Source organism: Spermophilus citellus (genome assembly GCF_964194105.1).
Source record: "Spermophilus citellus genome assembly, chromosome: 16".
Taxonomy (NCBI): Eukaryota; Metazoa; Chordata; class Mammalia; order Rodentia; family Sciuridae; genus Spermophilus; species Spermophilus citellus.
This window is the reverse complement of record NC_138196.1, coordinates 79,147,909-79,161,749: the sequence shown is the minus strand read 5'-3', so window position 1 is coordinate 79,161,749 and position 13,841 is coordinate 79,147,909. Positions and strand designations below refer to the sequence as shown.

At 44.2% G+C, this 13,841-nt stretch overlaps 1 protein-coding gene across 4 annotated transcripts in view; it reads left to right on the top strand.

Moving 5' to 3' along the window:
* NUGGC (nuclear GTPase, germinal center associated) overlaps positions 1 to 13,841 on the top strand; it is a 46,363-nt gene that overhangs the window by 3,010 nt on the left and 29,512 nt on the right. For all 4 annotated transcript variants that reach the window (XR_014019193.1, XR_014019194.1, XM_081269873.1 and 1 more), the window contains exons 2-7: positions 6,025 to 6,166; positions 8,874 to 8,978; positions 9,524 to 9,632; positions 10,934 to 11,156; positions 11,532 to 11,762; positions 12,991 to 13,200. Coding sequence is in view for 2 of the 4 variants with exons in the window: in XM_081269873.1 (XP_081125999.1) it covers positions 6,070 to 6,166; positions 8,874 to 8,978; positions 9,524 to 9,632; positions 10,934 to 11,156; positions 11,532 to 11,762; positions 12,991 to 13,200 (975 nt within the window). In the remaining 2 variants the exon portion in view is untranslated. The remainder of the gene's footprint in view (positions 1 to 6,024; positions 6,167 to 8,873; positions 8,979 to 9,523; positions 9,633 to 10,933; positions 11,157 to 11,531; positions 11,763 to 12,990; positions 13,201 to 13,841) is intronic.

The following is a 13,841-nucleotide window of genomic DNA, read 5'->3' as shown; positions in this document are numbered from 1 at the left end:
CTGTGTACCAAGAACTTACATATTTGTTAAAAGGAGGAAATAAGCCAGTGTTAAAAACCAAAATGCCCCCCAAACAGACTTTGCTAATTTAAGCATTTAATATTTTTCCTATTAATGCCACTTTGAGGAGAGTAATAGAAATGAAAAGAAAAAGAGATTGATGTTGGGAAGGGCGGATCATGGGAGCAAGGTAGGGTAAGAGGAGATTCTGACCAAAGGAGAACTAGGGTAAAAGAACAGGATGCTTATAATTTGCAATAAACACATTCAGTTCTGCATCAAATAGAACAAATGCAGTAGAAGTATACTGCCCTGACATTTTCTCTCTTTCTCTCTCTCTCTCTCTCTCTCTCTCTCTCTTTTCTGCCTTGTTTTACTCTGAGGACATCTTAGAATTTGCAGGCAGCAGTTTGAGTCCCCATATATAATTATTTTCAAGTTTCCATGTTTCCTCTTCCTCAACAGCCTTTGTCCCCAAGAGATGCCTTTGTCATGCATTTGAGAGAACCCTCACTCATGGGCATGATTCCCTCTGTTCCCCTGTGCCCAAACTTCAGAAGTTTTAAGTAGTACCTACTACAGACTATGTAGTGTAATGAAAAGAACTTTGCCCTTGCCTTCAGGAACCCCACATCTGAGCCCTCATTGCCATTGCCTTAATACGCGCCCTGGGCCCCAATCCTTCCCCTCCCTGGGCCTCATTGTCCGCATCCCTAAGAGAAGGGGCCCTAACCTTTATTCAATCCCAGTGTTTACAGCTGGTCTAGCATAGGGATGACTTGCATTTGTATCACCTCTGTTACTTTCCTGTTTGGAAAAAGATGGTAAGCAAACAAATGGAAGAAAGGGAGATGAGAGAAGCAAGAGTAATTGCCCAAAGTCACAATTACCTAACAGGAAGCCAGTTCTGAACAACCTCCCCACATCTAGCTAAACCTGCAGGGTCATAAAAGACGCTATTTTGGGGGTCAGTGCACATGAATGTAAATAAGTACTAAAAGCAAAACTTAAGTGCTAACCAAATAGTTGAAATACACATAGAATAAACCACACGTGCAGAACCTTGCCTGCCCGAGCAATAAGTCTAAATTATTTTCTATTGCTTCTCAACACAAACCAAATTTTCATGATATGCACTACCATTGCTACCTCCCCCTGCAGGGAAGTGGACTCCAGCATTAGCTTAGGAGGGATGATGCACCTGCAGGTCATTTTCTCTTTGATTCAACGAACTTACCATTACAGTCTTCTCAGTTGTGCTACCTAGAAGACCCTGATCATTGGTACATTATTGGTTTCCATGATAAATGATATTTTAAAATGAGAATTTTCATTCTTTTAGCACCTATTTAAATCTAAAAACACTACAATTCTTTTCATTGGTGGCAAAACCAGAAATAGAACATACCACATCTGGTTTCCAGTCTAATACTCTTCCCACCACATTGTTTTCAACCCAGTGACTCCATTCTGAGCAACTGTACTAAACTACCACCCCTATTTGTTTACTGGTTATTTTCCTTTTTAAATGTCTGGTGTTCATTTCTTTCTGCCTCCTTTCCCTTTTTGGAAATGATAACCTTTCGATTTTCCAGTGTCATGGTTTGTCAGATGACCTCTTCCTGCCAGTCTTCAAACACTGGCAGAAGGAATTTGAAGCCCAATTCTCTACAACCACATCTCAGATAATTTCCACTTTCTCAGATTTCAGTTAGGGGTTACATGGACTGGTACTGTGGGTGCTGCTTTGGTTTGGTTGGTGCTTATGATTTGTTGTCTCCACTAGATGCAGCTAAACCTAATACAACTCCAGATAGCTACAAGCTATGCTGATGACCTTTATTTCCCTTTGTATTCTATTGACTTAGTAACTGAAGTGAGAGAATTAAAGTTCTTGCATCCCTGAAAGGAGCCAAACCACTACCCACATCCCAGAATTCAGTGAGCACATCTACTCCTCGTGCTTTTTATGCACTTTGATCTGCATTACTTTCAGATTGAAGGGTTTTAGTCTCAAGATCACATTTTATTCAATTCTCAAGATTCTGCGTTCACACTTGAAATATTTATTTAACCCAGTGGTGGTCTGGTGGTAATGCTTATCACTTTGGTTGATTAGTTCATTTGGGCTTCATGTGGCCCTAATGTCTCTACCTGAAATATAAGTTCCAGGATAGAAGTTTTCCTGGAGATCTACAAAGTTTTGTCCACTAATAAGACCATATATTTTATTTTATCATCAGTGTCCACCATATTTTATGTGACAGTGGCTTTGAGCTGATGTCTTCAGGAAACAACAGATCTCTTTGTCAGTTCCTAGTTCTGTGGCTGAAGTTATGGGCAGGCATGACTGCATGCTTGCCCAACTAACAGTTCTTCCATCATTTTTATCTCCTCACTCATCTAGGCTTTGATACAGTTCAGCATTTCTGAGTGTTTCAAACAAGAAATTGCCGTGTCTCTTTTGAAATTTAGTGATCTTGCAGAGTACTTCCATTACCAGCTTCTCTGGGGAACACTTCAAAAACTCAGAATCTTGAGAGTCAACGAAGCCCTAAGATTCATCTAGTCCACTACCAGATGGTCATAGGGTTTCTGTTCAGACTCCTTTAGTGTCAGGAAATGCATTACTTCCTAAGGGATCTCATTCCATTTTGGACAACTTCTATTAGAGTAATTTGCCTTATCCTTGGAGAATTCATTTAAAGACTGCCACTGGAAACCTAAAACCACAGAGAGCACTGAATTCTACATTTACTGTTTTTTCCCCTACAAATACATATTTATGATGAAGTTTAATTTATAAATTAGACACAGAGATTTGCAACAATAACATAATAAAAATAGCACTGTCATCAAAATTATGTGAATGCGGTCTCTGTTTCTCAAAATACCATATTTTATTTTTACTTTTTCACCAAAGGAAGCACTTTGTGGCTTTTTTTGGTCATATCCAAGTTGCCAATATCACGACTCTCACAATTTGTTTTACTAAGTAAAACAAAGATTACTCGAACACAAGCATTGAGATACCACAACAGTTGATCTGATAACCAAGAAGGCTGCTAGGTGACTAGTGGGAAGGTGTCATATACAGTATGGGTATGCTGGACAAGGGGACAATTCATGTCCTGGGCAGAATGGAGCTGGACAATGTGAGATTTCATTATGCAACTCAAATGTTGTGTAATTTAAAAGTTATGCATTGCTTATTCCTGGAATTTTCCATTTAATATTTTTGGGGCCATAATTAACTGTGGGTAACTGAGATCTTGGAAAACAAAACCACAGAGAAGGGGGGGAAATACTGAACTCAAGAATGTTAGGCCAAAATGCTTTCTATTACTTTCCACCTAGTGGGTCTAGTTCTACCCTTTTGGAACCATAAAATTGATGCTTCACCTCTCTTACCTGCCACTCTGGGTCATGCATTTGAAACCTGCTGAGAGTCACAGCCAGTCGGAATGACCCCTGGCATTTTGCCAGAAGTATGGTTGAGAGGCAAGCCATTAAGATGATGATATTAAGTTAAGCTGTCTATAATTGCTGTGACTGGATGATGCTGGATTGAAACAGGCCGTGTATTCAATTGTATATTAGACCTTTACTGTCCCCCTTGGTTGCCCACTACTTTGCAGTTCAGGAGAGTTGGTGGGGGGGGGGAGTTCCAGTTGGTGTGTGGTGTGCCTGGAAGGGCAGCGTGGGTGGCGTTCGCGGAGTTTGGAAATAAAGTTTGTTCCTGCTTGAGTGGCTCTGTGACTTGTGCCCAGCCAGACTGCGGTCTTCTGCCTCTGCCTACGTCTTCCCTTCCCTTCCTCAGGTCAAGCTTTCCCAGTTCTTGAATGGTCTTCACCATTAATGCTGCTCCATTTGCTTACCTGCTACTTTATACTCTTTAAGGCAGAACTCTAATCGCGTCAAAAACTTTTGGCTTTTAAACATCCTTTGGTGTGGAATCTGATCCATTAGTTTTTCATTCATTCAGCCATTCAGCTTTTACTGACAGTCATTGCACTTCTTGAAAGAAATGCAGTATTTAAAAAAGTGCAGTCCTCTGAATTCAAATAGCTGGTGGCTCAATAAAGAGAAGAAATATAGAAATCATGGTCAACATTATAACAGTGGTGTCTGTGGGGCAGTGGGGACTTAGAAGGGGAAAGTCGAGAATCCAGGCACCATGTCACAGAGGAAATGCCAAAACAGGATCTTGAAGAATAGAAATTCACTGAGAAGAAGGGGCAAGGGCACCTGACAGGTGCTAAGAGGTTTGGGAGTTCGGTGGAATGCTCTGCACTGGAGAACTATCAGGGGTGTGGGGTGGCCTGAGGGTGGGCTACAGGAGAGAATAGAGAGGTAAAGAGCTCTACCCCCTCAGGACTTTGCACATAGTAGGGGTTTGGACCACATTCTGTCAACACACACTAAGTGCTACTTAGCCAGTTCTAATCAGCAAGCCAAACTAAGAATAAGAGACTGTTTCAACTGATGGGTTGTGATTTAAATTTGGGGTTAATGTGCAAATGAGACAGTCTCCCTAAAGCTTGTGGGAGGAGTGTAAGTTGTCATGTCGGGAGGAATTTTGCATAGTTTAGAAGGGCTAGTGATTCTGGTTTTAAAATACACGGCTGAATGCTCCCAACAGAAACAGCAGATATGGAAAGCACTCTGGGTGCTTCCTGCTTGTGTTCTCCTCTCTGGATGGGGACCAAGAAGCTTCAGCATAGTGTATTCCCACCCACTTGCTGCTGTGCCCTCTGTTCTGAGCCTCTAGAGGTCCATGGCTCTCCCTCTATGCTGGTGCCCTGTCTGCCAATGGGCTGGGTGCTTCCTCTGGAGATGCCTCCTTCTCTCTCCCCTGCAGACACTCTATGCCTTTATGCTGCATGTAGCCTCCAAGTGGGGCTGTCCCCTGGTGGAGGTGGGATGGGGCGGTGAAGAATGAAAAGAAAGTGACCATGTCACTTGGAGCAACCAAGAGATCTTTATTGCGGTGGAGTCTGATTAACAGGGAAGGAAGAGAAAAAGAGAGAGAGAAAGAGAGACCAGGGAAAGAGAGAGAGAGAGAGAGAGAGAGAGAGAGAGAGAGAGAGAGAGAGAGAGAGAGAGGAGAGAGGAGAGAGAGAGAGAGAGAGAGAGAGAGAGAGAGAGAGAGAGAGAGAGGAGAGGAGAGAGGAGAGAGGAGAAGAGAGAAGAGAGAGGGAGGGGTGAGAGGAGAGTTTTTATAGCCCAAATCGAATGAGATCTCTGGGTCTGCAAGCTGCCTTGTTGGCGTATAGTGATTGGATCGTACAGTAGTTGCTAAGGGTCTCATCTTCTGCCCTCAGTGAGACCGGGCAGGGGCTAGATGTGGGTTTCCTTTGCACCAGATGGATGGGGATCAAGTGTTCAGCCTTGAGTGGAGTTGAATGTTCAGACTTGAGGCAAACAAGCGATAAGGAATCAGACGGGTGAGGGTGAGGGCCAAAAGTTCTGCCCACCCTGCAGCTAACATTTGTTCAGCCTGCTCTGCAACAAAGAAAGTTCATAGAATCTAGTTACTGCAACTCTCTCCTCCCCACTCAGTAACCTCCAGAGAAACTCCATAGGAATGTCCACTATTCAGCCAACTCCCTCCCAGATTCTTGCTGAGGCTCTCTGGGACTGAACAGCCCTGGCCCAGGGGTCAGGGCACACCTGACTGAAGCCCGGGGCACAAAGCCGGGGAACTTCACCTGCACATTTCCAGCCTCCAGAGGTTCATTCTTGATTCAGAGTGGGCTGTCTTAAAGATCACAGCTTAAACTTCCAAAGATACAAGTATGAAGGAAAACTAATGATCCCATATCAACCTTTGTCATATTTAAGACGAAAGTCATTTGTACTAGGTGTCATGAGGTATTCAAAGATAGAATGGACGCTGCTTTTTCGGAGCTTGGAATCCAGTGAGGAAAACAAAGCATAGACAGATCTATATATTCTTAGTTTCCACTTTTTGTATTTTTAATGTCTGCTGCTTTTCCCCTTGTACTTTGTACGTCCTTTTAGATCGGTTCTTCCAAGTGACAAAAGCAGGATTTCACATAATAAGAGATGGCAGAAACAGAGCCCAGGCCACACCCAGGTAATACACCTGCAGTGGTGTCCCCGGATGAAGCCACAGGAACAGACTGCTGTTGTCTGGTTAAAGGTAATGGATGAGACTGCATCTAATCGTCTCTAATTGCTCTTCAGTAAGATGCCGCTTTCTCATGTCAAGTTTTAATAGTGAATGAATGCCCCTTATTTCAACAATAACTAAAATAGCCTATTCATAATGAAGTGAACTGTTTGACTGGCAATTTAGTTGTGGGGTTTTCTACTTTTTTTTTACAAAAAAGGTTACAGAACCTTCTTTTAGGACCCTCTGAAGATAGCCTCTCTTGCAGCAGAAAAGGTAGGGCCCTTGGAATGATGTTGGTAGCTTTCCTTAGAAGCAGAGATGTAGCCTATAAGGTCACTTTGGAGGGTGAATCCTGTCACCTCTCTCATGCAGAGGACTGATGAAGGGCCCCTAGGAAGAGCTTTTCCTAGAAGATGGCAGGGAAGTAACCTCCATGTGCAGAAAATGGGGATTATAGTCCTTTGTGTTTTGAGATGTATGGAGAAATGCTTTTTCCTTCCTGTGGAAAGAATTAGCTTAGGGGAAAGGAAAGCAAAGCCTCTGGGTCAGCAGGGTAGTGGCCAGCACCTGAAGCATGGCTGAGCCTGAAACAGAACGAACTTGGGGATCCGCTTGGTTGAGCTTAGTATTGAGGAGTGGGATCATTTTGCTTGGAAGATCCTGAAGGCCTCTGGCAATGGTTTGGAGCAACAATGAATCTGCATCTCGCGTTGGACTGTTGGGGAATCACTTTTCAAATGTGACACCTTGTGGTAGACAGAAGCAACAGCAGCAGTAGGTTTTTTTGTTTGTTTTTGTTTTTTCCTAGTCCCGTCTCCCTCCCCTTCTACTATCTTTCCTAGGATAACTCTATATAGAATGTTGGAAAACACAAATGCGTGCCTGAGCGATTAAAGGGAATAGTAAGAGCTGTGATCTAAGTTCGGGCCAATACATTTCAAGTTATAATTCAATATGGAAATACTATCCATGCAAATACTATGAGTCCAAGATGCAAGACTTTCTCCTTCCTAGGCAGTTTTTCACTTTGGAAATTAAAAAAAAAAGAGTTTTAAACTATGCTATTTTATCTACTTCTTAACCTTGCTTTAGTTGATAAATAAGCTTCCAGTCTGTTATCAGATTAATTGCCAGTCACTACAGAGTTGAAATAAGAGCCCTGAATATATGGGCTTATCACTTGTCACATGTGGATAAGAGACTAGGAAACATTGCTTACACAAAAGAGTCCCCAAGTTACAAATTGGATATCATTTTACATTCTTTCCCACACAGGTGGAGGAGACTTTCTGGCACTGTGCTGTTCAGCCTGCAGCTGGCCCAGGTGCCTAAACAGCATGCTCTTTTCTTCTCTGCCTCTTCCTCTCCAGCCTCCAAGCCAGCAACCACTTGGTATTTAGTTCTAATGCAGTCCTTAACCTGAGCCAGGGCGAATTCTTCCAGTTAAGCTTAGTCTTGAAGTGAGATGTCTGAGGTACAAGGTCTAAACTACAAGCTCTTTCAACAGTCCCTTCCTGAGCAGGAGGTGGCAGAGGGACAGTATTTGGTATGTGGCTCTGTGCTAGAACACTCTGTGGGGTGTGAGCAGAATGGGTGTTGGAATTTGCAAGGTTGAACAGTGGAAGCTGCCTGAGCTGTCCAGGAGACCTACATCTGGAACCTAGGACAGAGGCTGGGCCTTCTGATGTGGCTGCCATTCCACAGCAGAACAGTGGAATTCTTTAGGGAAAATGGCCTTTGTAGGTGACATTCAGTTTTGGAGCCTCAGCCCTCTTTATATAAGCTTAGAGTGTGGTGTCTCTTCGGGATCAAGTCTTCCAGTTCTTCCCATAGCTTTTTTCTAAGGCACAAGCCAGCCCCAGAAGCACTGGGTTAGGATAATTACAAACAACTCTATCCCCTTTCTAACCCGGTGAACACCACCACCGAGGTGTTTTTTAACCCTCCCTGCCACTCTCACACATACACACAACTTTTTGATTAAACTTTCTTTGGGGTTATGGGCCCTACCAACCTCGCACCTGTAACCAAGGGGAAAGCCTTGAGTGAGCTAGTCTGCAGAACGACAAAGATTTAACTATAAAGCTTTGCCTCTTGTGATGTCTGTTCTTGACTATGGAAGGAGGCAGCTGCTAATGTCTCCAGGTGAAGAAGGGGAAAATGTTCCCTCTCAAAGGCACCCATGTTGGAGAGCACCATCCAAAGCTCCTCTAACACATTTTTATCAGTTCTCTCATTTTACAGATTAAGAAGCTGCTTCTCCGGGGATTATTTATCCTGGGTACATGGCCCATGATCCCCCCGCCCCCCGGCATTCTGCTTCTGATCAATTTCTTTCTTAGTCTGAAAAGGCTTCACCCCCACTTAGCCCTGCCTTGGGATTTTCTCTCCACAGTGGGTTGATTTCCTAAAACTTGATATTTGGTAAAGAATGTCTAGCCACTTTGGTTTCTGAAAACCTCCAAATTGATGTTTTTCATGCAGAGAGATAATGTTGGATGCTACATTTTGGAATCAAATACAAATAATAATAATAGTAATAATAATAAAACCCTAGGACAGAAGTAGGAACCAAATGGGATGAGCCACAGTGTCCTGTTCCGAATGAGCTTATGGGCAGACAGAGCTGCTGGTAGAGGTCCTCTCGTAGCCCTCAGAGCCTGTGCAGTGAGGGAGGTGAGGCAAAGATGCTGCACCCCATACCTATAACTGCGTAACCTCTGCTCCCCTCTAGCTGAAGACGATGTATTTAAAGAACCAATGAAGAAAAGACGCCGGGCAGGCCCAGGCCAGCGATTCCGAGCCCTTCAGTCAGCAGAACAGTGCGCTCTTAAGGAATGTGAGTTTATAAAACTGCGGTGTACCTTTTTTAACCCGGCTCTGTCCTTCCCAACTGTGTTCAAATGCTCAGAGGAGAAGTATGAAAGGTCTTCAAATGAAGATGTGTCATCTGAAAGCTTGTCTCCAGATTGCTCTGGAAGAGGGGGTGATAGTATAAAAATAATCTCTTTCTGATTAGAACAAAGGCTGTGAAAATGGTTAATTTGGTGCTTTAGTGGGGGTTTGGATGGTGTTCTTACATTTTGGTCATTTTATGACCACAGGAGAAAAGAGTCTAGGAGGTGCTAAAGCCCATGGCAAAGCCTGAGATGGCTTCTGATTAGGAGTTGCAGAGAGGCTGGCCCTCTGGAGTTGTCGGAATTGGTGCTGCCATCTCCATCAAGTGATAATCTCCCATGGTCGCTCTCTTGCTCTCTAGTTTAAATGGCTTTTCATTTCATTTCTTTCCCTTTCTCTGCAATATTCAGCAGACTCTTCCTTTGGAGACCTAATACTTGATCCCTGGCAGGCGCGTCCCAGGTAATTCATTTCTATTGATTCCAGATGAGAAATTGGAGTCACGGACCAGAAGGGTTTTGAGCAACACTTACCAGAAACTTCTCCAGTGTGTCTTCTTAGATGACAGCATTCCTAACGGAGTCAAGTATCTCATGTGAGTCGAAACCCATACCCTCGACTCAGGTGCTGATGCCTTTCCTTAGGAGGCTCGGTGCTTTCTCCCCCTCAACAGAAAGAAGTTTTCAGGTAGAAACTAAGCAGAGAAACCCGGGAGTTTCTGAAGCTGGGGGCCATTATCATTACCACCGATAGTCGCCATTCATTGTGTTGTCCCTGTTGTCAGTGATTTGCCAAGTATCTTACATATGTTAAAGCTCACACCCTATGAAGAGGAGAGCTATTTTGATCTTCCCATTTTACTGAAATTGAGGCTCAGAGAGGTTGATGCACTGAGTAAACTCAAACTGTTGGTAAGAGAAAGGGCCTGAACCCGACCCAGGCTATGTGACTCTGAGCCTGTGCCCCACACTATACTCGGGGAACTGATGTGAGGCGCTTGAGAGGTGCCTAAGCTACAATCTCTCCTGCTCAGTTGTTGCAGAGAACAGATGAGGCAAGACACCAAAAAAAGGAACAGGAATCAGGTTTATTTGGCTATAGCCAGGTTCAGAGGGCAAAGCTTTTGCTGTCATCAGTCGATCCCCCGAACCCTGAGTTCAGGTAGTTTCAGAGTTTTCTACCCAGCTTGTAAGGGGAGGGGCTCAGAAGTTCACAGTCTGCAGAAGATCACATAAAAGCAGCTTTTTCTTTCACTGTACTGGGCAAGTTGACCCTTCAAGAACAACCCCTGAGAAGGGGAGAGCTTCTTCTCCCCTTTCTTCCCTCCCCTGCCAGCTGTGACCATGGAGCCCAGTTGGTAACTTCTCTTATCTTAGAAATGTAGACATCTCTGTGAGGCTCCAGCTCAAGGCCAGAGGCCTTATTAAAGGATCTGTATTTTTTAAATTTTATTTTATTTTTTTATCACATTTTGCCTTTGCAAACACACTTCTACAAACTACTATACTAGAGAAGCTTAGTTAAGATTTTCTGTGGAGAAGGGGGTGCCACTACACAGTAAGACTCCTGGGTTGCTATAATACTGCTTTGCCTTTGCATAAGTTTTATTAGGGACAAGAATGTGTAATTTCTATTGAACACAAACAAGGTGACTCACATCTGTATAGAATTATATTTACCAAGTATTTTTGCATAGTTTCATGCCCGCACTCCCACCCAGGCCAACTCCGTGTAGCGAATGGCGAATAACATTTCCCTTTGACCAAGGAGAGAGTAGAGATTTTGAGGATGCAGTGACTTGCCCAGGATTAGAACTCAGTTCCTTGCATTCTATTCTGATGGTCTCCCCACTATACCTGGATGATCATGAAAATGTGCATTTTATAATTAATACAGAAACAGGCTTCTTGCCTTGATTGAAAAGCCGTCATTGGATCCGATCTACATTGGCTTATTTGGAAGCACTGGGGCTGGGAAGAGCTCCCTGATCAATGCCATCATCCAGCAGGCAATGTTTCTGCCCGTGTCTGGAGAAAGCATTTGCACTTCTTGTATCGTCCAAGTGCGCTCGGGCTGCTGTGAGCAGTATGAGGCCAAAATCCACCTTCTCTCTGACCAGGCAAGTGTGTCCCCCGTCCTCTTCCCTCCCATCCTTCCTCCCCCCTCCCTGCCTTCCTTCCCTCTTCCTCCTCTCTGTACCTTCTTTCTCCCTTCTCACTGTCTCACATCCCTTGCATACACAGCTCATGCTTTTGTTGAGTGGAAAGACCGTATTGTGGAATGAGAAAGCTCAGTGGAGTGAGATGGGTTCTGCTCCCTGTGGCACTTGGGGCCAGCCATTTCCCCTTGGGGCCCTGTTTCCTCATCCACACAGCCAGGGGGCGTGGTAGCTGATCTGAGATGTCCTGATGATGCAGTCCGGACCCTGCATGGGGTAGCATGGTTGCTCCTGTTCCTGTGTCACCAAGGGTGTGTCCCTGCTCTGCCTTGGCAGGAGTGGAAAGAGGAGCTGAAGAACTTGACTAAACTTCTGCACAGTGCAGAGGAGCCAGGCGGGGAAGAGGTGGACCCCTGGGATGGGGACGGCGCAGTGGAGGAGGCCATCTGGAAGCTAAGGATGGTCTATGGAACTGGGGCAGAAAGAAAGAACTATGAGGAGCTACTGAGGGCAAAGCCCAAAGGGAAGATTCCCACCTCCAGAGTCATCACCCTCAAGGCAGAAGAGGTAGGTAGCTTCAGGATTCGCTTTCTTCATTTTATCACGGGTCTTAAATACAACAGTGGGTCCATTTAGAGGACTTACCTGAGGTACAGTGTTTTTATTAGAAACAAATTGATGCCTGATTCAGAGTTATTTATGACCCAAGTTATCTTTTCTGGCTGTGGAATAGAAATTTTTAGCATCGGAATGGAGGAGGTTTTATGCAGAGAAAATACCGTTTATAGTTAGTTAAGGATTAACTAAGGATACTATTTAGCTGCAAATGATAAAAATAAAGATATAGGATAGCTTAAACTTATAGGGGTTTATTCATCTTCTCATGTAAGCAGTCTGGGGGCAGCAGGGTCCTGGGTTGATGGAGAGGCTCAGCAGTGTCAGGTCAGCTTCTCTGCAGAGTTCTTGGCCTTCATCACACTCACTGCCTTGTGGTTCCAAGGTCGCTACTGAAGTCCGTGCTAGACTTCACAGCTAGCCTCGTGGAAAGAAGTTGGAAAATCTGGCACCTACCATATCTCCCCTTTCATCAGGAAATAAAATCTTCCCCAGAAACACCCTCAACAAATTTGTGTGTTGATTTCATTATGTAGAAGGGAGCCACGTGGTCTTTCCTAACTGAAGGGAGACCGACAAGAGGCAAGAAGCAGGCTTGTCCTGATTGGCTTAGACCCATCCTCCTCCACTGTTTCCCCAGGCAGACAGACAAAAACTCAGGGTGGTGCTATGTGAACTTTTTAAAATTTAATTTCCATATTAAAACAAAATATTTGTGGGAGCAACACTTAGTTTATTCAAGTTGTGCATTTAAAAACCTAGTTTTTCTTGTTAAAATTCATCCTGAAAGTATTGTTATTCTATTTAGAAACCTGGTGATTTTTGCACAAAATAAGAATAGTTGCTTATGTACATCCTAACATCTAATGTTCAATTATCCCCTGATTAACAAACAAATCCTTAAATAGTTAATGCTACTTAGATATTTACAAATTTAAATTTCCTTAGATTTTTTTTTGTATTATAATGAAAGTGTAATATGTATGAGTCCGTCAGAATATTTTAAGCAGTTGATGGGCACATTGGAAGTCAAATGAATGAAACCTTTCAAAGCCCTTGCAGAGCAGACGACGGGCCTCCTGACATCCATTGGCCAGGCCTTCAACAGACCTGTGTCCAGTTGACCCAGGAGAAAAGAGCTGGGAGCACCCTGGTGTGTGACTGTGACCTTCCTTCTCAGGCAGGAGAACTGTCCATCAAGCTGGACCCCTACATCCGGACTCAGAGGAGAGACGGGGACGGAGAATCAGCTGAAACCCGAATCTGGCCCTTGATCAAACATGTGGAAGTGACTCTCCCCAAATCCTCGCTGATTCCGGAAGGGGTGGTGCTGGTGGACATTCCAGGCACAGGCGACTTCAACAGCAAGAGGGATGAGATGTGGAAAAAGGTGATTCTCTTTCATTGAGCTTCTTTCTTCTTCCCTCACTTCCTCCATCCTTTCTAAGCCAAAAAAAAAAAAAATTCTACTTTCAACTTAGAGAATTTTATGAGTTCACTGGGATTAAATTCTACTTTATATGGTCTGTGGACAGTCAGCTAGAGAGAGACCTCAGAGTAAGAGAGTAATCCAAGACGGAGTGGGGTAGGGAGAGAGTGCAGCGGGTGCAAGGCCCAACAGCTGCTCATGGAAGACCTCGAGGCTGCGGCCACGTTGATGAGGGACAGAAACCAGCTAAAGCAATACCAGATCAAGAGGGGTCATGGAAAGGACACCGGAGGACCTCAGGAGATACGCTCAGGCCTCAGGAACACCCATCAGGGTTGAAGTAGCTGTTCTCTGTCATTCTCTGCCTGGCCACCTCTGACTGCCTCCCTCCCCACGGCTCTTCACAAAGACCCGCTTCTCTCTTAGTTTTCTTAGCCATTAGGATCCACATTGTCAAAAATGTCTACCCTACCCCTGTCTCTAAATGACCTTGAAGTTCATGGGCTTAGCACTGTCTTTATGTCTTTTTGCTCAAATTTCTTAGAGGAAAAATCTGATAGGTTACTGCCCAGCTAACGGATTAATTCTCTCCAGATTAGGTG